We start from the raw sequence: 17,583 nt of genomic DNA on the forward strand, positions 1-17,583 counted from the left end.
AGCTGCCTGGGAACATGATTGGGAAGAACATGCCCATTCCCACTCTGGCAGGTTGTCACACCTTGAGGAAGAGCATCCTCCCTGACTTCATCCCTCCAGCCACCCAGGACCAGCTCAGAATTTCCCAGGGATTCTCCCTGCTTGTGCTTCCAAGCGAGGAGCAGTAGAGGGAGACTGGGGAAAGCTGCTGGAGGCTTCAGTGGCTGGAGGGAGATGTGGGGGCTCCAGGGAGATGTGCAGGCTGGGTTGTTCAGTCGCTGTCCCATGTGAGGCTGGGGCTGGAGGATCCTCCCAGCCCAGTCCCAGCCCCATTTCATTGTCAGACTGACCCTGTGTGCTCCCTGCTGCTGCCTCTGCCTTGTGCCTTCAGGGATGTGGGCTCCTTCCTCTGTGTCCAGAGACATGCAGGGTGAGCTCAACCTTCAGAAACTCAGCCTGTACCCTGTGTCCAAAGTTCAGCCTGTGCCCACACTCCAAAGGAAGCTCACAATGGGGGGATGAGTTTCACAGGCAAGAACATAGCTCTGCTGTGCCTCATCCTCCATCCTGCAAAGTGGCTCTCCCCTGTGCTGGGGGGAATGTTACCCAGAAGTTACACAGAGTCAGTTGCAAACCTGCAAGTCACTGGTTTGGAACTTGGAGGCACCTCTGGGATGTCCTGTCCATCCACTGGCCTAGCAGAGCCAGCTTTAGTGGGTCCATCATGATGGGATTGCTGAGATGTGCTGTGCAGGCTCAGGAGTTGGACTCAATAGTCCTTGTGGGTTCCTTCCAACACAGTGAGTTCCATGATTCTGTTCTAGAATTAGGCTGCTGGAAGCTGTGACCAGGTGGGGTTTGAGAATCTCCCCAAATTGAACTTCTCAGCAGCTTGGGAGTCTGCTCTGGTTTTGACAGTCCTCACAGGAAAAAAAGGTTTTTTTTTCAAGTGGTTTTTGCTGTTCTTGCTTTGTTCTTGTCTCAGTCCTTACTGGGACACTCCTGGCTTGAAGGGTTGGCTCGCTGCACCCTCCTGCCAGGGCTTACCTGGGTGACATTCCCCTACACCTTCTCCAAGCTGGGTACATTCAGCTCAGCCTCTCCTTGTGGCAGGTGCAGTCCCCTCATCATCATCAGGGAATATCCTTCTGTAGAGATCAAAAAACCATCTGGACACATCCTCCAGGGAACCCTTGTGGAGCAGAGGGGTGGGATGGGGTCACCTCCTGTTGTGCCATCCATTCTGTACTATCCTGTTGTCATCATCACTCAATCTGCTCCAGTGTGCCCACGTCTCATACTGGGAGCACCAGCATCCCCAGTGCAAAGGGGAGGGGTCGCATCTCTGAGAGAGGCTCTGCCCATGGCACCCAGGAGGCCAGTGACTACTTTGCTAGTGGCCAGCTTTGTGCTGCCAGGTTTCTGGGCAGGGCTTCTGTTCTCCAGCATGCCTGTACTGGGGGATGTGGGCCTGCTGGTCCTCACTGGGCCTGGCTGGCACCGGGAAAAGGAGCTGAGCCTGTGTTTTACTGCCCCTGATGCAATCCCGCTGCAATCTGCTTTCCAAGGCCGTTGGCTCAGTGGAAGGATCTGCTCAACGGGGCCCCTCTCAGGGCACGAAGGCTGCGGCAGCAGCAGGGAGAGGGGTCCTGTGGGGTAGCAGCTCCTTCTTCTGCCCAGGTAGGGAAACCAGTGGGGTCAGTAGTTGCCATCACCAGGCAACACTGATGGTGATCTGTGGAGCTCTGGCTACCAAGCTGTGCTTCTTCCAGGCTCATCAACCCTTGCTGGGGCTCTGCCAGGAATGTTTTACCCCAGGACTGACCTAGTTGTGGCCCTGGAGCTGTGCCCCTTTGCCCCATGGCATTCATGAGCTGGGTGCTGAGATGCTCCTGCCAGCCGGAGCAGAGCAGGCAGCGTGAAGGCTGGCTCCTGATGGCATCTTGGAATCCCCAGGCTCCAGGAAGACCTCAGAGCCCCTTCCAGTGCCTAGAGGGGCTCCAGGAGAGCTGAAGAGGGACTTTGGACAAGAGCTTGGAGTGACAAGAGGAAACAACTTCCCATTGCCAGAGGGCAGGGTAAGATGGAATATTGGAGATACAGATGACTCCCAGCTCAGCTGTTCTCTCTGGCCAGAGTGCAGCCCACAGCCAACCCTGCACCCAAAGTCTCTCCCACTCTCCTTATGCACAGGGACTGACAGAGCCCCCATATCCCTGGCAGAGGTGCCAGCATCCCCCACAGGGCTGGCAGCATCCCTGGCTCAGCAGGAAGTGTTCTCATCCATCACCAAGCCAACGCATTCCACCGGGCTGTGCCCTGTCCCAGTCAGAGTGTCACCCACCGTCCTGTTCTGAGTGGAAAATGGGCTGAAGAAGAGAGGTTCGGGGGAAAAGCCGAAGGTCTCCACAGGCACCTGGCTGCAGCTCACTGCTGAGGTGTCGCTAGTGCTGCTGACATGACCGCGCTGCGCTGTCCCAGCCGGCACAGGCGTGCCATAAACCCGCTGCCTGGCCAGGGAGCCGATAACAGCGGGGCTGAAGTCCAACACAGGCAGGTCCAGGGGAGCACATTCCAGCCTGGGGCTCACAGTGTGGCCTCTTCCAGCTCCATTTTACCATTGTGGTGGCCGGGATGACTGCAGGCAGGCAGGCAATGCTGGCCCTGCTGGTGCTGCTGGGTAAGCTCTGCTGACACGGGTGGGGATTGTGTGGCTGGAGGGAAGGGGCTTTTATGCTGGCTGCTCCACTCTGGTCCTCCACGGCAGTTTGCCCCAGCACTGGGCTAGCCCACTGGGCTCTGCTGGTGAATTCAGCCCAGGGTTCCCAGGGTGAGTCGGTGCCGAAGCCCCCAGCAGCGGGCTGGGGAAAAACATCCAGATATTCCTGTTTCTTCCAAAAAGGGGGCTGGGACTGGAAGCTCGGGTATGCTGTAGCAGAGTCAGTGCCCTGGCAGGCTCTGGCACCCCGAGGCTGACGGTGGGAGGTGGCAGTGTGTGAGAGATGTGGAGTGCCAGGACAGTGCCGGAGCAGGGGTCGTCCAGGGGAAAATGCCACTGAGAGCTCAGTACTTGCCCCAGCAGGGTCCGAAACCGAGGTGCTGCAGGTCACGTGTGCCCTCCGTCACCTGCTGCGGGCACCATGCCTAGTTCCCTGCGGGTTTTTAGCCCCATTGTCTCTCTCATAGCCAGAACTGTCCTCCCCAGTGGATCCGTGGTCGTCAACAGCTGCAGCAGTGCAGCTGAGCAGCTCTGCAACTTCGTCTGTGACTGCAGTGACTGCTCGGATGAGAACCAGTGTGGTGGGTGCTCAGACCCCCCAGGCCCCCAGACCCACCCTCAGGCCCAGCTCCTGGGGTGAGAGCAGGCTATGTAGCGGGGGGGTGTTGTGGGTACAGGTCCCTAGGGTGGTGCTGGTGCCCAGGATGAATGCAGGGTCCCCCAGGATTGGTACAGAACTGCGGGGTGGGTGCAGATCCACAGGGTAGGGGCAGGTCCCTTGTGCAGGTGTCCAGGGTGAACACAGGTGGCCTGGGTGCAGGTGAGTCTGCCAGGTGGGTGCAGGATCCCAGGTTGTGTGCAGGTCCTCTGGGCTGGTCACAGGGTCCCTGGGTAGGTGCAGCCCCCCAGGATAGGTGCAGTTCCCTGGGATGGGCACAGGTCCCCAGGGTGGCCCCAAACCTGCCTTGACCCCCCATCTGCCCACCTTCAGGGTACCTACGGGGCTCAGCAGTGCTGGGCACCCCCTTCACCTGTGACTTTGAGGACAGTGACTGTGGCTGGCAGGACGTGGGCACCTCGACGTATGGATGGGTGCGAGGCCGGGCCAGCCTTGCCATGTGGGGCATGGGGCCTCATTCAGACCACACTGTGGGCACTGACCTGGGTAAGTGGGAGCTGCTTGGTGAGCAGGTTCTGGGCACCCACAGTACCACTCCACTGGAGCTGGGTGCCAGAACATCTATCTTTCTAGGGTGCAAGGGAGGGAGCAGACCCTTGGAGGGGCAGGAGTAGTGCTGGCACAGCTCTGGTGCCACCCCATGGGCCTGCAGCCCCCACTCTGCTTTCTGCCCTCCCCAGGTTGGTTCTTGGTCACCATGTCCCCCCCAGCAAAGACCACAGCCACAGCCTGGCTCAGGTCACCGGAGATGCGGGAAGCAGCTGCCACATGTGAGATCAGAACCTGGTATCACCTCTCAGGGAGATGTGAGAGCACCCAAGGTGGGCACAGGCAGCACTGGCTACTAGGCAGTGGGGGGGGATGGGGCCGTCTGCCCCTGTGGCAGGGACAGAACCACTGACATCTTGAGATGGGTCCTTGCCATCCTGTTTGCCTCTTCCACGCTCCACACACAGAGATGGTGGGACCTGGGGGTCCCAGTTCCAACCCCCAGAGCTGGCGGGGCTCCATTCGTTCCTTTGGGTACCCCTGGATGCCCTGTACCAAGGGCACTTTTGGGGCTTCCCTCAGGGCTGAACCAGACAGAGCGGCCGGTGCTGCGCCTGGCTGTGGCACACAGGGATGAGGTGGTGGAGCTGTGGCAGAGCCCTGAGCGCAGCAGGGAGGGCTGGCACCAGCTGATTGCCTACCCCGGACGGATCATGGAGCAGTTCCAGGTGAGACAGTGTTGATACTTTGGTACCCGGGCACTGTCCCCATAAGCTGGGACCAGAGGAGCTGGGCGATGTTCTGAGACCTGGCCTCGGCAGCTCATGCGATCCTCATCCTCCCATCATAGCTCATCTTCTCCCTGACACAACCACCCACCTGCGGGGCAGAGGTGGCGCTCGATGACATCATGTTCAGGAACTGTGGCTTACCAGGTGAGTCCCACATCTGCTGGGATGTGAGCTGGGATCTTGGGGGAACTGGGTGGGGTGCAAAACCCAGGGGAGCTCTCCCATTGCTCGGTGCTCCCATTGTCTTGGGGCACTGCGCCCTGGCCAGAGCATGAGGTGGGCAGCAAAAACCTGTCCCTTGAGCCACCCCAAGGAATGATGTGGCAGTGCTCACCATGTCCCTGTGGGACCAGCCACTTGCTGACATGTGTTCCCTCACCCCAGAGGTCGGGCAGCAGGCCTGCAGGGCCCAGGAGAGCCGCTGCCAGCGCGGCTCCTGCCTGGCACAGCGTCGTTTCTGCGACGGCACCGACGACTGCGGGGACAACTCGGACGAGGGCGCAGCGCACTGCAGTGAGCACCCCTGGCCCCAGGGAGGAGTCCTGTGGATAGACTGAAGGTCCACCTTGGTGGGGCAAAGCTGTGCTCTGGGCTGGCAGGGGACCACCCAGTTCTGCCCTATGCCAGGAGGGCAAAATGACCCTGAGGGTTTGCAGAGGGGTGGCATCAGCCCAACCCATTGCAGGGATCCATCTGTCCAAGAGAGGGCTGGGACCTCATGTCCTTTCTGGGTCACCTCTGTCCCTTCTCCTCACAGAGAACTTCACCTACTGCTCCTTTGACTTTGATCTCTGTGGCTGGGAGACGGCGGCCGGGCCACCAGTGTGGGGCAGGAACACAAGCCTGAACCTGGGCACCTCCTACAGCATTCCCACTCGGGACCACAGCAACAACAGCAGGGCTGGTATGTGGCGGGGCAGCAGTGCCCCAGGGGAGCCCCACTTGCAGGTGGACAGGACACACGCCAGGGCTCTGCTCAAGGCTGTGCCAGGACAGCGGTGTCCTGCACCCACGCATCTGCCTGGCTCCACTCAGCCCCAGCATCTTCTGCAGGTTTTTTCCTCCATGTGAGCAGTGACCCCACTGCACAAGCTGGTGGCACAGCTCAGCTCAGCAGCCCCACCTTCCAAGCCACGAACTCCTGTTCTGTAAGTCACAGCTGGGACCTCATGTCACAGCTCATGTGGGCATGGTGGTGACAGGAGATGGGGTTCCCAACTCTGGGTACCCTCTTGCAGGGCTGGGCTGTGGTTGGCCCTTGCTGGGGATGGGCATCAGGTTTTTGGGGGTGGTTTGGTGACATCTCTGGTGCCCATTGCCCACCTGAGCTCCTCACAGCCCCTCTGTGGGATGCAGGGGGCTGTGTGCCCCTGCCCTAAGGGCTCACTCTCCGCCCAATCCCCAGCTCGTACTGTACTGCCACCTCCATGGCTCAGCCACCAGCAGCCTCAGCATCTCCTATGTGACCAACTCTACCAAGCACCTGATGAGGGAAAGGACAGGAGACCTGGGCAGCTGCTGGGTCCGGGAGAGAGTGGACTTCAATGTGACAGATCCCTTCAAGGTGGGCTGCTGCTGGGCTGGGGGGAGCTGGGCTGCCCCCGGGGCCCGGGACCACAGCTGTGGACAGGGGCAGTACCACCTCCCAAGCCCACTGTGGCCATGCCAGCCCACACTGTGCACCTCTGTCAGCCACAGCATTGCCCCTGCTCCCACTGAGTCCCTTCTTGAGCAAAATGTGAGTCAGTCCATGACAGGTTCTGGCTCCCCCCATCACATGGCTCCCTGGTGTCACCCTAATCCCCCCCATATCGTGCAGGACCCCTTGCTGATGTTTCTGACATGGTGCTTTCCTGCAGGTGCTGATCGAGGGGGTGGCTGGCAGCGGGGGGACCGTGGCTATCGATGACCTGATCCTGTCTCAGGGCTGTGTGAAGGAGCAGGGTGAGCTGGTGGGCAGTGTCCCTCACTCTGCTCCAGTGTTGGCCGCTGTCCCAGGTGTCTTGCACCCATGGCACCACGCCTAAAGGACAGGCATGGTCTGCCTGTCCCTCTGCTCATCACAGGGACCATCCTGGGTGCAGGACAGCAAATACTTGCCCTGGGGTGCTGGTATCTTTTTCCTGGGGCTGTAACACTCAATTTTCTGTGTCAAAACATGTCACACAATCAGCTCTTACTAGGTCCTGGGTCCCCTTCAGCTGGTGGCAACTAGGCTGGGCTGGGACGGGATGGGATGGGAAATGGAGAGCCAGGAAGATGCCTGGGGACATGGGACAGTGTTTGAAGGGCCGACACTGATGCTGTTGCTGTGCCCTTTCACCACTGCTCTCCATCTGGGGTGTTTCACCATCAGAGAAGCCTCTGGTCACACTGCCGAGCCAGGCACATGCCAGCCCCTGCGCAGCAGACGAGGTGGCCTGTGACAGTGGGGACTGCATTGCTGCAGAGCTGGCCTGCGACTTCGCCGACACCTGCGCTGATGGCTCCGACGAGGAGCGCTGTGGTGAGAGCCAAGGCAGGCACCTGCAGCACTGCCTCAGCAGTGGAGGGGACCAGGCACCCCTGGGCTGGCGTGGCTGGGACATGTGCATGCCTCCACAGCCCCTGGAATGACAATGGCCTGGCAAGACTGAGCCTGGAGTTTTGGATTGCCCAGAGCAGCTGTGGCTGCCCCATCCCTTGGAAGTGTCCAAGGCTGGTTGGACAGGGCATGGAGCACCCTGGGATAGTTTAAGGTGTCCCTGCCCATGGCAGAGGGGTGGAATGAGATGAGCTTTAAGGTCCATCCAACCCAAACCATTCTGAGATTCTGGGATTCTTTGACTTTGCAGGGACAACAACCTTCGAGTCAGGGGCTGGCGGCTGGCACGACGTCAGTGTGGGGCGGCTGCGCTGGGGTCTGCAGAAGGTCACTGAATCTGACATCTTCCTCACAGGTGAGACTGTTTTCACCACCCAGACAATGCTCTTCAGTGCTCAGCACCACAGGAGCCTCCAGAGCAAGGACTCCCAGTGGGTGCCACTGCACAATGGGAGATGATGCACAATGGCAGGATGCTGGGCTGGGGGTGCTACCAATGATGTGGGACCCCAGTCCTCACCTCACAGAGTGTTTCTGTACTCAGGGACTTTCCTGGCCCTCCAGACAGGAGAAGGACAGATGATGGGTCCTGCAAAGGCACGATCGCCTCTGCTGGGCCCCTCTGGCCCTGCCTGCACCATGGAGATGAGCTACCACATCCACAGTGACCCCGAAGGTAACCTCCTGCCCACCCCCAGGGTGCCCTGCCTGCTTCCTACTCCCAGACACCCCATGCCCAGCTGCCTTTACTGCCTCTCCCAACCCTACTTTGCCCCATCACATCATCCTGGAGCTGGGGTGTCTGTGTCCCTGTCTGTGTCCCTGCACCCCGTGACCATGGGCTGGTGCCATGGAGGGCTCCCACAGGGTGGCCAGGGGTTTTGGGTGCCCACAGCCTCTGCACCACCTCTTGTTCCAGGCTTCCTTGCCATCAATGTCGCAGATCACACTGCTGGCACCACCCAGCTGGTCTGGCAGACACAACATCTTGGCAGCACAACTGGGGGTCATGTCCGTGTCCCGCTGGGAGAGAGAAGCCGGCCCTTTCAGGTGTGCACAGGGACCAGCCTGGGGGGCTTTCAGTGGGACAATGCCAGTGCTGCCAGGCACCCCAGGCTCATGGCTGCTGCCCTCAGGTTGAGCTGCTGGCACTGGTGGATCTCCAGGGCTCAGCAAGTGTCGGTGTTGATAACGTGACATTCGAGCAATGCTACCTCGACGTGGTGTCACCCACAGCTGCGGGTATGGCCAGGAGTGCATGGGCAGGGAGGGTAACCCCACACCCTTTCCATGGGGGCTGCCTGGTGGCTGTCACTCTGTCCAAGAGCAAGACCATGGTGCACAAGGCCAAGGGCCAGGGCAAGCACATATCCTGCCTTGTCCTGGGACCCCTGCATGGGGTAAACTTGGGGAGTGGGGCAGGCAAGCAGGGGGAAAGAAACGTTTTGGGAGACCCATTTGCTTTTGTGATGCCTTACTCCTTTCCACTTCTATCCTGTCACCTCTTTCTGGCCAGAGCTGTCCTGCAACTTTGAGAGGGGCATGTGTGGCTGGTACCAGGATCTGTCCAGTGACTTCAAATGGGTCCACAGCACAGGGCAGGGACAGGGCTCTGACCACACCACTGGCTCGGGTAAGGGGTTGGTTGCTCTTTGGGGGAACCCAGGGGCCCAGGACATCCCATAACCTTCCATTCCCAGGGCCAAGGCATGCCTTGTACACTCCCAGCAGCCCCATGCCCACAGAGCAAGCTCACCTATGGCAGGCTGGGAGCACCCAGATCTGGGCTGTGGGTGATGCAGAACACTCACATCATGACCCCTCCACCCTGGCTGTCCCCAACATTCAGGCTACTTCTTGTCCGTGGACTCCTCTGTGCCATGGAGCCACGGGCAGCGGGCCCTGCTCCTCAGCTCCCACCAGGAGCTGGCCACTGCCCCACGCTGTCTCTCCTTCTGGTACCGCCTGGCGGGCCCACAAATTGGTACGTGCCCCATGGCATCCTCCCAGGGCTGCCCAAGCCTGCCTCCACTCTCAGGACAGTGGGGTTCCCAAGGGCTGTGGGATGGCTGCCCCCATGCCCCCCTCTACCCAGGTACCCTGAACCTCAAGCTGTTGCCAGAGGGAGGAGAGGAGGTGGTGCTGTGGACCTGCCGCGGGACCCAGGGCAGCATCTGGCACCGGGCATGGGCAACACTGCCCTCCACGGGCCAGCAGCGGTACCGGGTGAGGAGCAGCCCCCCATGTCCCTGGCACCAGCAAGGCACAGCCTGTCTGACACCGCTGCCTGGGGGCAGGTGGCTTTCGAGGTGCTGCATGACGGTTTCCTGGGGGACGTGGGGCTGGACGACATCACGCAGACAGCAGGACCCTGTGGGGCCAAGCTCTCCTGCTCCTTCGAGGTGGAGGGCTGTGGGCTGGCAGCCAGCGGAAAGGGCACCTGGCAGCGACAGAGCAACGGCACCGGCACCACCGCCGGTCCTGTGACCGACCACACCACTGGCACCACCGCAGGTACGGAGCCGTGGCAGCCCTGGTGCTTCCCTGCTGCTCTGAGTCCCCCCTCCCTGCTCTTGAGTGTCCTGCCTGTACCCCACGCCAGCCTTGCCTGCTCTCCCTGTTCATGCCTGCCCTGCGTTCCCTGCCTTCCCCAGGATGGGAAGGCAATACTGCGCAGGGCTTCCCAAACCTGGAACTCCCAAAATGCAGAGTCTCCCAGCCCCAGGGCTCCCTAATCCTGGGGAGGTTCCCAAGCTGGGGAGACTCCTTGACCTGGGGGGGAAAAACCCAGCCCCAATTGTCCCCTAGTGCTCCCCAGCAGGGCTGGGCAGGGGTCACAGCACAGGGGCTTCTCTCCTCCAGGCCATTACATGGTGGTGAACACGGGCAGGCTCTCCCTGCCTGCAGGGCACACGGCTGCCCTCACCTCCCAGCCCTACCAGCCCTCCATGTCTGCCCAGTGCCTGGCCTTCTGGTACCAGCTGAGTGCCGGGACCCCAGGTGAGCACCACCTGCCCTGAGACCTCTGGGGACACCTCCAGATGGGTGGGGGCCCCACACAGCACAGCCCTGGACCCCTGCTCCATGTTGGGTGCCCTGGGCAGGCTCCCTCAGGGTGTTCGTGGAGCAGAGCAGGGTGAGGAGGAAGGTTCTGAGCATGAGCACCATGGAAGGGAGCAACTGGCACCGCAGCCATGTCACCATCCAGCCCGATGGTGACTGGCAGGTGAGACAGGGCAGGGTGCTGGGGGCAGCTGGAGGTGATGAGGAGGCTGCCAGCCTCAGCATGTCACCCTGCCCAGGTGGTGTTTGAGGCAGTGGGAGCTGGGGGTCACCACGGATACATCGCACTGGACGACCTGCATGTGTCGGAGGGAGCCTGCCCCAAGCCAGGTGAGACCCCACCCCACAGGGGCACTATGGATCAGAGGGGAGGGGGTGGGACATCCTATGGGAGCATGTAAGCCATGGAGATAGGGACAGACCTGTTCCTGCCCTGAGCCTGGCCTGGCCCAAAGCTGGGGGTGGTGTGTACCACCCAGGTGCCCCATGTCCTGCCAAGTAGTACTGGGTGTCTCACAGCCCTGCTTTCCTCCCAGCATCCTGTGACTTCGAGCAGGACACTTGTGGCTGGAGCAGCTCCTTGGACCCCCGCTTGCACAGCTTGGCCTGGGGCTGGAAGAGTGGGATCACCCTGGCCAAGTACCCTGGCCCTGAGCAGGATCACACCCTGGGTACAAGGAACGGTAGGAAGCACCCATCCCTGCCTGGGAACCCTGGCATGGCCGGAGTGAGGAAGAAGAGCTGGGGGTGGATCGGGTCAGTCCAGTCCATGTTGTGAGGCCTGGCCCCACAGCATCCTGTCCCCTCTTCACCTGGGGGGGCAGCTCAGCCCCAAGGGCAGTGAGGTCCAGGGCTGATTTGTGTTCTCCTCCAGGCATCACTCGGCATTTGGGGGAAGAGTGGGACAAGTGGGGTGGGACAAATGGATGCAGGACTGGGGGACACCCTGCGCTCTGTCCCTGCCTACCCAGGTCACTACATGCACTTTGACACCAGTGTGCTGGGTGCCAGGGGCACCAGTGCCCTGCTGGAGAGCCCACCCCTGCCTGCAGCCACCGACTCCTGCCTGCGCTTCTGGTACCACATGGACATCCCGGAGCACCTCTGTGAGCACTGCAGGGACAGGGAGGAGGGGCCCATGGGTCCCTGGGTCTCCCTGGCTCCATGGGAGTGGGGGCCTCAGTCCTCCCCACCTGTGGTCCGCAGACACTGCTTCAGTTCCAGCTGGGCAGTGGCAGTGGCCCATTCCCTCTGAGTGCTGCCATCCCAGTAGACGATGGCATGGCTGGGAGGGCTCGGTGGCTCTTGTGGGCTCGGGGCAGCTGGTGATGCCAGAACGCCTGTGCCCCCTCCTTGCAGCCAGCGGGGAGCTGCGGGTGACGCTGCGCGGCGCGGCGGGGCAGCGCACGGTGTGGAGCGTGCCGGGGCACCGCAGCCGGGGCTGGCAGGGCGCCGTGGTGCCGGTGCAGAGCCCCAGTGAGTTCCAGGTAAGTGGGGCCACCCTTACCTGCGGTGCAGGGTGTCTCCGGGCGTGCATCAGCCCCTCAGACCCCACCTTCCCCCGCAGATCAGCTTTGAGATCACCACACGGAGGTGGCCGATGGAGGGGACAGTGGCACTGGATGACATCATGTACAGCGCCAGGGTGGGCTGCCATTCCAGCCCGGAGAGTCCAGTGGAAGGTGCGGGGAAGAGGGGTGGTGGGGTGGGGGGGGGGGGGGGGGGGGGGGGGGGTGTGCAGTTCTGGCTGTGAAAGGTCAACCCAGAGCTGCCCAGGGTGCTGGGCTGAGGCTGGAGGCAATTCTCTGGGCAGTGGGTTGAAATGACAGCATTTCCTCCCCCTGCAGAGAAGCCCTCCGGCAGTTTCGTGGCGGAGGTAGCGCTCAGTGTGCTCCTGGCCCTCGTCGTAGTGGCGCTGGTGGCTGCTGGGGGCTGGTACTGGCTGAAACAGCGAAGGCTGGCGAGCAGGACACCGACAGAGGACAACAGCTCCCAGGGCTTCGACAACATCACCTTCCGAGATGTAAGGACAGGATGAAGGACTTGCCTAATTACCCCAGCTGTGCTAAAACAGCGATTTCCTAAAAGCTCGGCAAATGCCAGCAGGCTCTCCCTGACCCCGCGATCCGCCAACGCGACAGGGAGGTGCAAAGGGCTCTGCCTCTTATCTGCTTGTTGACAAACAAGTGACCCTGAGCTGCAGGACTGACCTAAAAGTGCTGCTGCCACCAGGCAGCTGCTCTGGAAAGAGCTGAGTGTGCTCCCACGCCCGGGTCTTGTGGGAACGGGGTCTGGCAAACCTGGCTCATCCTCACTCAGCCAGCACTCAATTTGGTGCAAGGTGGCTTAAGCTGCAGGTCCCTTGGATCTGCAGCAGAGCCACCAGCCACATCATGGTCTCCAGCAAGAGACGTGGAGCCCCCTGGGCACACTGGGGGTTTGGTGCCTCTGCCAGGGTCATGGGGCTGGCACTCAGGTTGTCCTCGCTGCAGCCTGGAAGAAATCCTGGTGTTTCACAGCAGACAGCCCACGTTTGTCACCAATTCCCACTCACCTTTCTTTGCAGGACAAGGTCATTATATCTCCACGGGAGGGGGATGAGTCTTGAAATTAGCATCCAGCAGCAGGAATTGCCTGCTCCCCCCCGGGCAGACCACCCCTCGACAGGAACCCACACTCCATCAGCTGCCTGCTCTCTGCCCCCGGCACCAGGAGCTGGCGACCCGGGGAGCCTGCCCCGCCCAGGGACACACCGCTGTCATCACTACCTCCAAGTGCTCGGGAAAAGCCTTTGTGTTGTTTGTAACATGAAGTTTTGCTTCCAAGACACAGCAACGTGCCCGTGCTTTGGCAGAGGGCACAAGTGGGAGTTCTCACAGTGGCTGTCCTCATCCAAACAGGGTTCTGGCCATGGATGGGAGGGTGAAGTGTGGGGTCCTGGCCCCCAGAGCTGGGAAGAACAGTGGGTGCTGCAGAGGGTGTGAGCCACTTCCCCTGCCCAGGACAAAGCACAAGAGCTCCCAGGGCACAGAGACCCCAGGGGGAAGAAGCTCAGTGCTTCTGCTGGTTTTGGGGAGGGTGAGTAGTGGGTGCGAGGGCAGGGAGCAGAGGGGGGCATCACACAGCACCCCTGAGGGCAGCAGGCAGCTCCCACTCTGGTGTATAGGTGCCCACCTGCTGCCCACATACCTTGTGAATGCACTTGATAAACATCACTGGGAAACCCAGTGCAGGCTGAGGTGCAGGCTGAACTCAGGGCCTGGACCCCCACCCCTGCACCCAGTGCACCCGAGGCCAGGACCCCTCCCTCACCCCCAGCTTTCACACCTTAACAGTGTGAACTCCAAACCCAGCTCCACACACAGCCCAGTTCAGCCACTGCACAACAAGGAGTATCCTGCTACCCCCAGGCCCTATGTACAGCTGGAGGGACATGCTGCTTTCCCAGATTGTGACCAGAGCCTGTCTCCCTCTCACCCAGCTGTGTCCCCCTTAGGTGATGCCTCAGTCATGCCAAGCACCATCCCTACAGACCTGTCCTGCTTGCAGAAATGAGGGCCCAAGAGAGCTGAGAGCTGGGCAAGGGCAAGGAGGGCTCAGGCTTCAGCTGATGTCTCTGCACCTGCCTGGATGTGCAGAGCCCCACAGCCTCCCCTCGCCTCCACAGCACCAATTGCAGCCCCAGGCTGCTGGCCAAGCTGCACCATCCCCAGTGCAGGGAGAGGTGACACAGCCAGGAAGGCTGTGACAGTGCTGGCCCTCATCCCATGCACCCCAGGTATCCCTTTAATTACAATCCCAGAAGGAAGAGGTGATGCAGCTCCAGTCACACCCAGCCACAACATTTACTAACAGCTGGTCACGTGCAGCAGCTCCCCTGGGCAACTGAAGGGTATCAAACTTTATTATAGATCTCTTTAAAACAGGCTGGAAAGAACAAACCAAACTCATTGAGATACAGTGACTGAGTCATCATTTTTGATCAAGCCCCAACTCTCCCAAATTATTTATATATAATATATCTCACCCATCCCCCAAACTGTTTCAATTAAATCCTCACATTTCAGACCACCCTAATTGCCTTAACATCAGCTGCTGCTAACACCACAATGTACATGTTTTCTGGCAAATCAGAGGCAGGGTTTGGGTTTTTTCTTGGGGTTTAGATCCTCAATCTCTGAAAAGGAGCAAGGAAAAACAAATATCAGGAAAATTGCTTCTTTAAGGTTGCCTTTTTACAGCAGGTACAGATTCAGCAGATTTCCCCCCAAAGCAAGTCTGAAACCCTCTTGTTCAGCTTGGCAATATGCAGAGTGGTTGAGGAGAACCAGATCAGTCTGAGCAAACTGATTTCGAGGCTTTGTTGTCATTTTCCTTTGGGGCCAGTTTCCAGTGGTTTTCCAATGTCCTTTCCACGCAGTTTGAGGCCTGAAATAAGATAAAGGAGACCACCACCATCAGCACTCAATCATTCACCCAATAACTTTTATTTCCATCAAATTCAGCCTTAAGGAAGAGAACATCCAGAAAGAGAGCAGGGGAACCAGAGTTCAGGAGAGTCCTACTTTAGTTTCTAGGAGCACCAGACCAACTTCAAACAAAAACCAATCAGATGGGATCTGAACCAGCCCAGGAGAGTAAAACCAACACAAAACCCTTCTACAATGCAATCGGGCTTCCATGGGTCTCAGCATCTCATAGGTTTTGGGGGCAAGCACACAGGGATGGTCCCCAGGCACAGCCGCAGGCATGAAGATGCAAACAAAGATCAAGAGCTCCCAGTTCTGGTTCAGTCAGCAGATCCAGGTTTTATCAGAACATGTCTTAATGGCACCACACCCATGATAAACTCCAGCCAGCAACGTTCCTCACAGGAAAAAGGTAAATACTTTCCCCCAAACCACCCCTCCAAGCACTGGCATTATTTCTGAAGTCTCTCTTAACTCACCAATGGCTCTTTCGATCTTGCCCATGACCTGGTTATTGGGGATTGCTCGTCCTGATTCGTAGTCAGCGATAACTTGTGGTTTTTCATTGATTTTCTGAAAAGAGAGGATGAGTCTCAAACACAGCAATGCTCAGTAGCAGCTCTCCAGGACTCACACAGATAAGGAACAGCCTCTCACTACGCCAGGACAGATGACAAAGTGCTGCTCCCAGGCTGACTCCATCCCCACTGGCACCTCCCTGAAGTGTCCCAGTGCTGGTGACATCCATCCTGAAGGGACTCTGACCTCCCTCCTTCTCAGGAGGAATAGGACCACCAGGGATTGCTGCTCCTTCAGACATCAGGGAGTTGCTAACACTGCTCAGCCCAGATGGTACAAACCTCTAGGTTTGGTGTGAGCTGCTGGGAGGAAGCAGGGAGCAGCCTCCCACCAGCTCAGCAGCCACAGACAGGCTCTGCCTCCAGCCTGGGGCTCAAGGGCTCCACAAACCTCAAAACTTTTCCCAGACAACTGAAGCTGCCAGGACATCAGATACCAGCGATACTGCATTCCTAAAACTTCCAGCCCATGATACCCTCCCACTGCAGCTGCCCATGAGGGAACAGGAAAGGTGCCCACCCTCACCTGGAGGTGCTCCACTCACCGTGGCCAAGTCCTTCTGAGTGAGGCCCTTGCTCTGTCGGCCCTGCTGGATCACTTTGCCCACCTCCAGGGAAACTCTGTCATGGTGCAGCTCCTCTGTTTCACGATCAAGCTTGGCTGTGTTCTTTGTAATGAAGTGTTGTTTGTTCTGGCCTGCTGCCCCTGTCGTTCGAAGTAAGAACGAAAAAACAATCAAGGACAAACAAAATAAGGCTCAGAGCTGTGCCAAAAAGTATCAAAGGACTTTTTCCAAGCCCTCAGCTGCCCAGGATCCCAGGGCGCTGTCAGGATTTCAACATACCAACCATTGATCTCACCCAATTCTCCTGCCCATCAGGGAACATTACCTTAGCCCTGCTCATAGTGCTGTGCACACCTAGCCATGCAGAGCCCTTCCCTTTCCCTACTTCACACCTGAACTTCCCTATAGACAGGGCAAGTCTTGTTTTTCATTGGGGATTTAATGCTCTAACTTTACTGCAGACACATATTTGTGCTGCAGCACAGAGAGGTCAATACTTGAACTTGAATTGTGCTTGCTCAGTATGAGGCACCCCAAGTAAGTAGCTTTTAAGCAATTTTCTGACATCTTTGATTAAATAAAGTCTAATTGTACTTAGCTTTACTAAAAGACAGCTTCAAAAACATTATTTTCTGTCATGTTAGATATAATATTTAAGCTCTAATTTGAATCCTTTCTCTCACATTAGTCTCTGGCATTCAGTGTCCCAAAAAAGCTGATTAACCTTCTTCAAGAATCATTTCTCTATTTCTAACCATCAGAATAACCTCCCTACAGTGAGAGAACCCGGCAATTTACATCAGAGAAGAAACAAGGCATTTTTAACAAGCAGCGCCATAGGAAGATCGGCAGCCATTCAAATTCGCAAAAGAAATAAGCTGCCAAAACGGGAAGCTTAAGTTTTGTGATTCACAGAAGCTTTTCCAAGATCTCTGCAGGAGCCAGGCAGATCTCCGCCCTGGGCAACCAGAAGCTAAGGGGCAGCTCCAGGAGCGTCATCCCGGCGACTCCCGGGGCTGCGCGTTCCGGCCCAGTTCGGGATCGCTGGCTCAGCCGGGCGGTGCCGCCGCCTGCCTCCTCTCCCCATCGCAGGCAGCCGCCTCAGAGCGGACCGGCCTCCCGCGGGATACCCACACTTCTTGGAAGTTTCCACGTCCTCCCCGCGCCGCTGGGCCGCCAAGATCGCCTGCGAAAGGAGCGAAGGTGAGCGGTGAGCACGGCGCTACTCGGAGGGGTGGCCGAGCCCACGCCGAGCCCAGGCCCGCCGCCGGCCCGGCCCCGCACCCGGCCCCCCACCGCGCCCCCGGCTGACCTGCTTGGACTTGGCCTGGGCCGCGCTCGGGCCCTTCTTGCGCAGCACCGTGACCGTGTCCCAGTCGCTCTCCGCCATCGCTCCGACCCCGCCCGGGCCGCGCCCGCCGCCGGGCACCGCCCAGTGCCCGCCTCCAGGGGCGCGGCCGCGGCGCCCGCTGATAGGGCGAGGTGCACGCCCGTCAGGAAAGACAATCGCTCATAGGTGGAGACAGGCGCGAGCGCAGCGGGCGGGGCCTAGGTTCCTGCACGGACTGTTGGCTTAACTGCACCCAGGCGTGACGCAGCTCCGTTTGATAGGCGCAGTTTCCTGCCAATCAGCCTCCTCGCTACGTGATTGGCAGGTGCTCACGCC

General features: G+C 59.2%; 2 protein-coding genes across 2 annotated transcripts; one reads left to right on the forward strand and one right to left on the reverse strand.

Moving 5' to 3' along the window:
* Positions 1-552: 552 nt before the first annotated feature.
* Positions 553-14,668, forward strand: MAMDC4 (MAM domain containing 4). Its single transcript, XM_071453656.1, has 30 exons — positions 553-2,057; positions 2,173-2,659; positions 3,166-3,279; positions 3,690-3,863; positions 4,058-4,198; positions 4,449-4,594; positions 4,717-4,801; positions 5,042-5,170; positions 5,415-5,561; positions 5,711-5,805; positions 6,063-6,221; positions 6,517-6,601; positions 7,014-7,163; positions 7,492-7,596; positions 7,786-7,917; positions 8,161-8,291; positions 8,378-8,483; positions 8,758-8,874; positions 9,091-9,225; positions 9,337-9,467; positions 9,539-9,755; positions 10,104-10,241; positions 10,346-10,467; positions 10,544-10,634; positions 10,841-10,987; positions 11,276-11,410; positions 11,664-11,791; positions 11,872-11,986; positions 12,152-12,327; positions 12,871-14,668. The coding sequence occupies exons 2-30, from the start codon at positions 2,614-2,616 to the stop codon at positions 12,910-12,912; spliced, it is 3,639 nt and encodes a 1,212-aa protein (XP_071309757.1). The 5' UTR covers positions 553-2,057; positions 2,173-2,613; the 3' UTR covers positions 12,913-14,668.
* EDF1 (endothelial differentiation related factor 1) lies at positions 14,191-17,387 on the reverse strand. The gene is made up of 5 exons (XM_071453674.1): positions 17,230-17,387; positions 17,052-17,103; positions 15,897-16,057; positions 15,253-15,346; positions 14,191-14,732 (listed from the first exon to the last, which is right to left on the reverse strand). Exons 1-5 carry the CDS (start codon positions 17,305-17,307, stop codon positions 14,671-14,673), a joined length of 447 nt encoding a protein of 148 aa, XP_071309775.1. The 5' UTR covers positions 17,308-17,387; the 3' UTR covers positions 14,191-14,670.
* Positions 17,388-17,583: the final 196 nt, after the last annotated feature.

This window comes from Agelaius tricolor, unplaced genomic scaffold, assembly GCF_023055355.1.
Source record: "Agelaius tricolor isolate 1412-34295 unplaced genomic scaffold, bAgeTri1.0.p SCAF_37, whole genome shotgun sequence".
Taxonomy (NCBI): domain Eukaryota; kingdom Metazoa; phylum Chordata; class Aves; order Passeriformes; family Icteridae; genus Agelaius; species Agelaius tricolor.

Coding starts and splice junctions, on each gene's coding strand:
- MAMDC4 (XM_071453656.1), top strand. CDS start 2,614: ATGACTGCAGGCAGGCAGGCAATGCTGGCCCTGCTGGTGCTGCTGG. Junction 4,199..4,448: donor GAGATGTGAGAGCACCCAAG/GTGGGCACAGGC, acceptor GGCTTCCCTCAG/GGCTGAACCAGACAGAGCGG. Junction 4,802..5,041: donor CAGGAACTGTGGCTTACCAG/GTGAGTCCCACA, acceptor CCCTCACCCCAG/AGGTCGGGCAGCAGGCCTGC.
- EDF1 (XM_071453674.1), bottom strand. CDS start 17,307: ATGGCGGAGAGCGACTGGGACACGGTCACGGTGCTGCGCAAGAAGGGC. Junction 16,058..17,051: donor CGTGGAAACTTCCAAGAAGT/GTGGGTATCCCG, acceptor TTCGAACGACAG/GGGCAGCAGGCCAGAACAAA. Junction 14,733..15,252: donor CAAGATCGAAAGAGCCATTG/GTGAGTTAAGAG, acceptor ATCTTATTTCAG/GCCTCAAACTGCGTGGAAAG.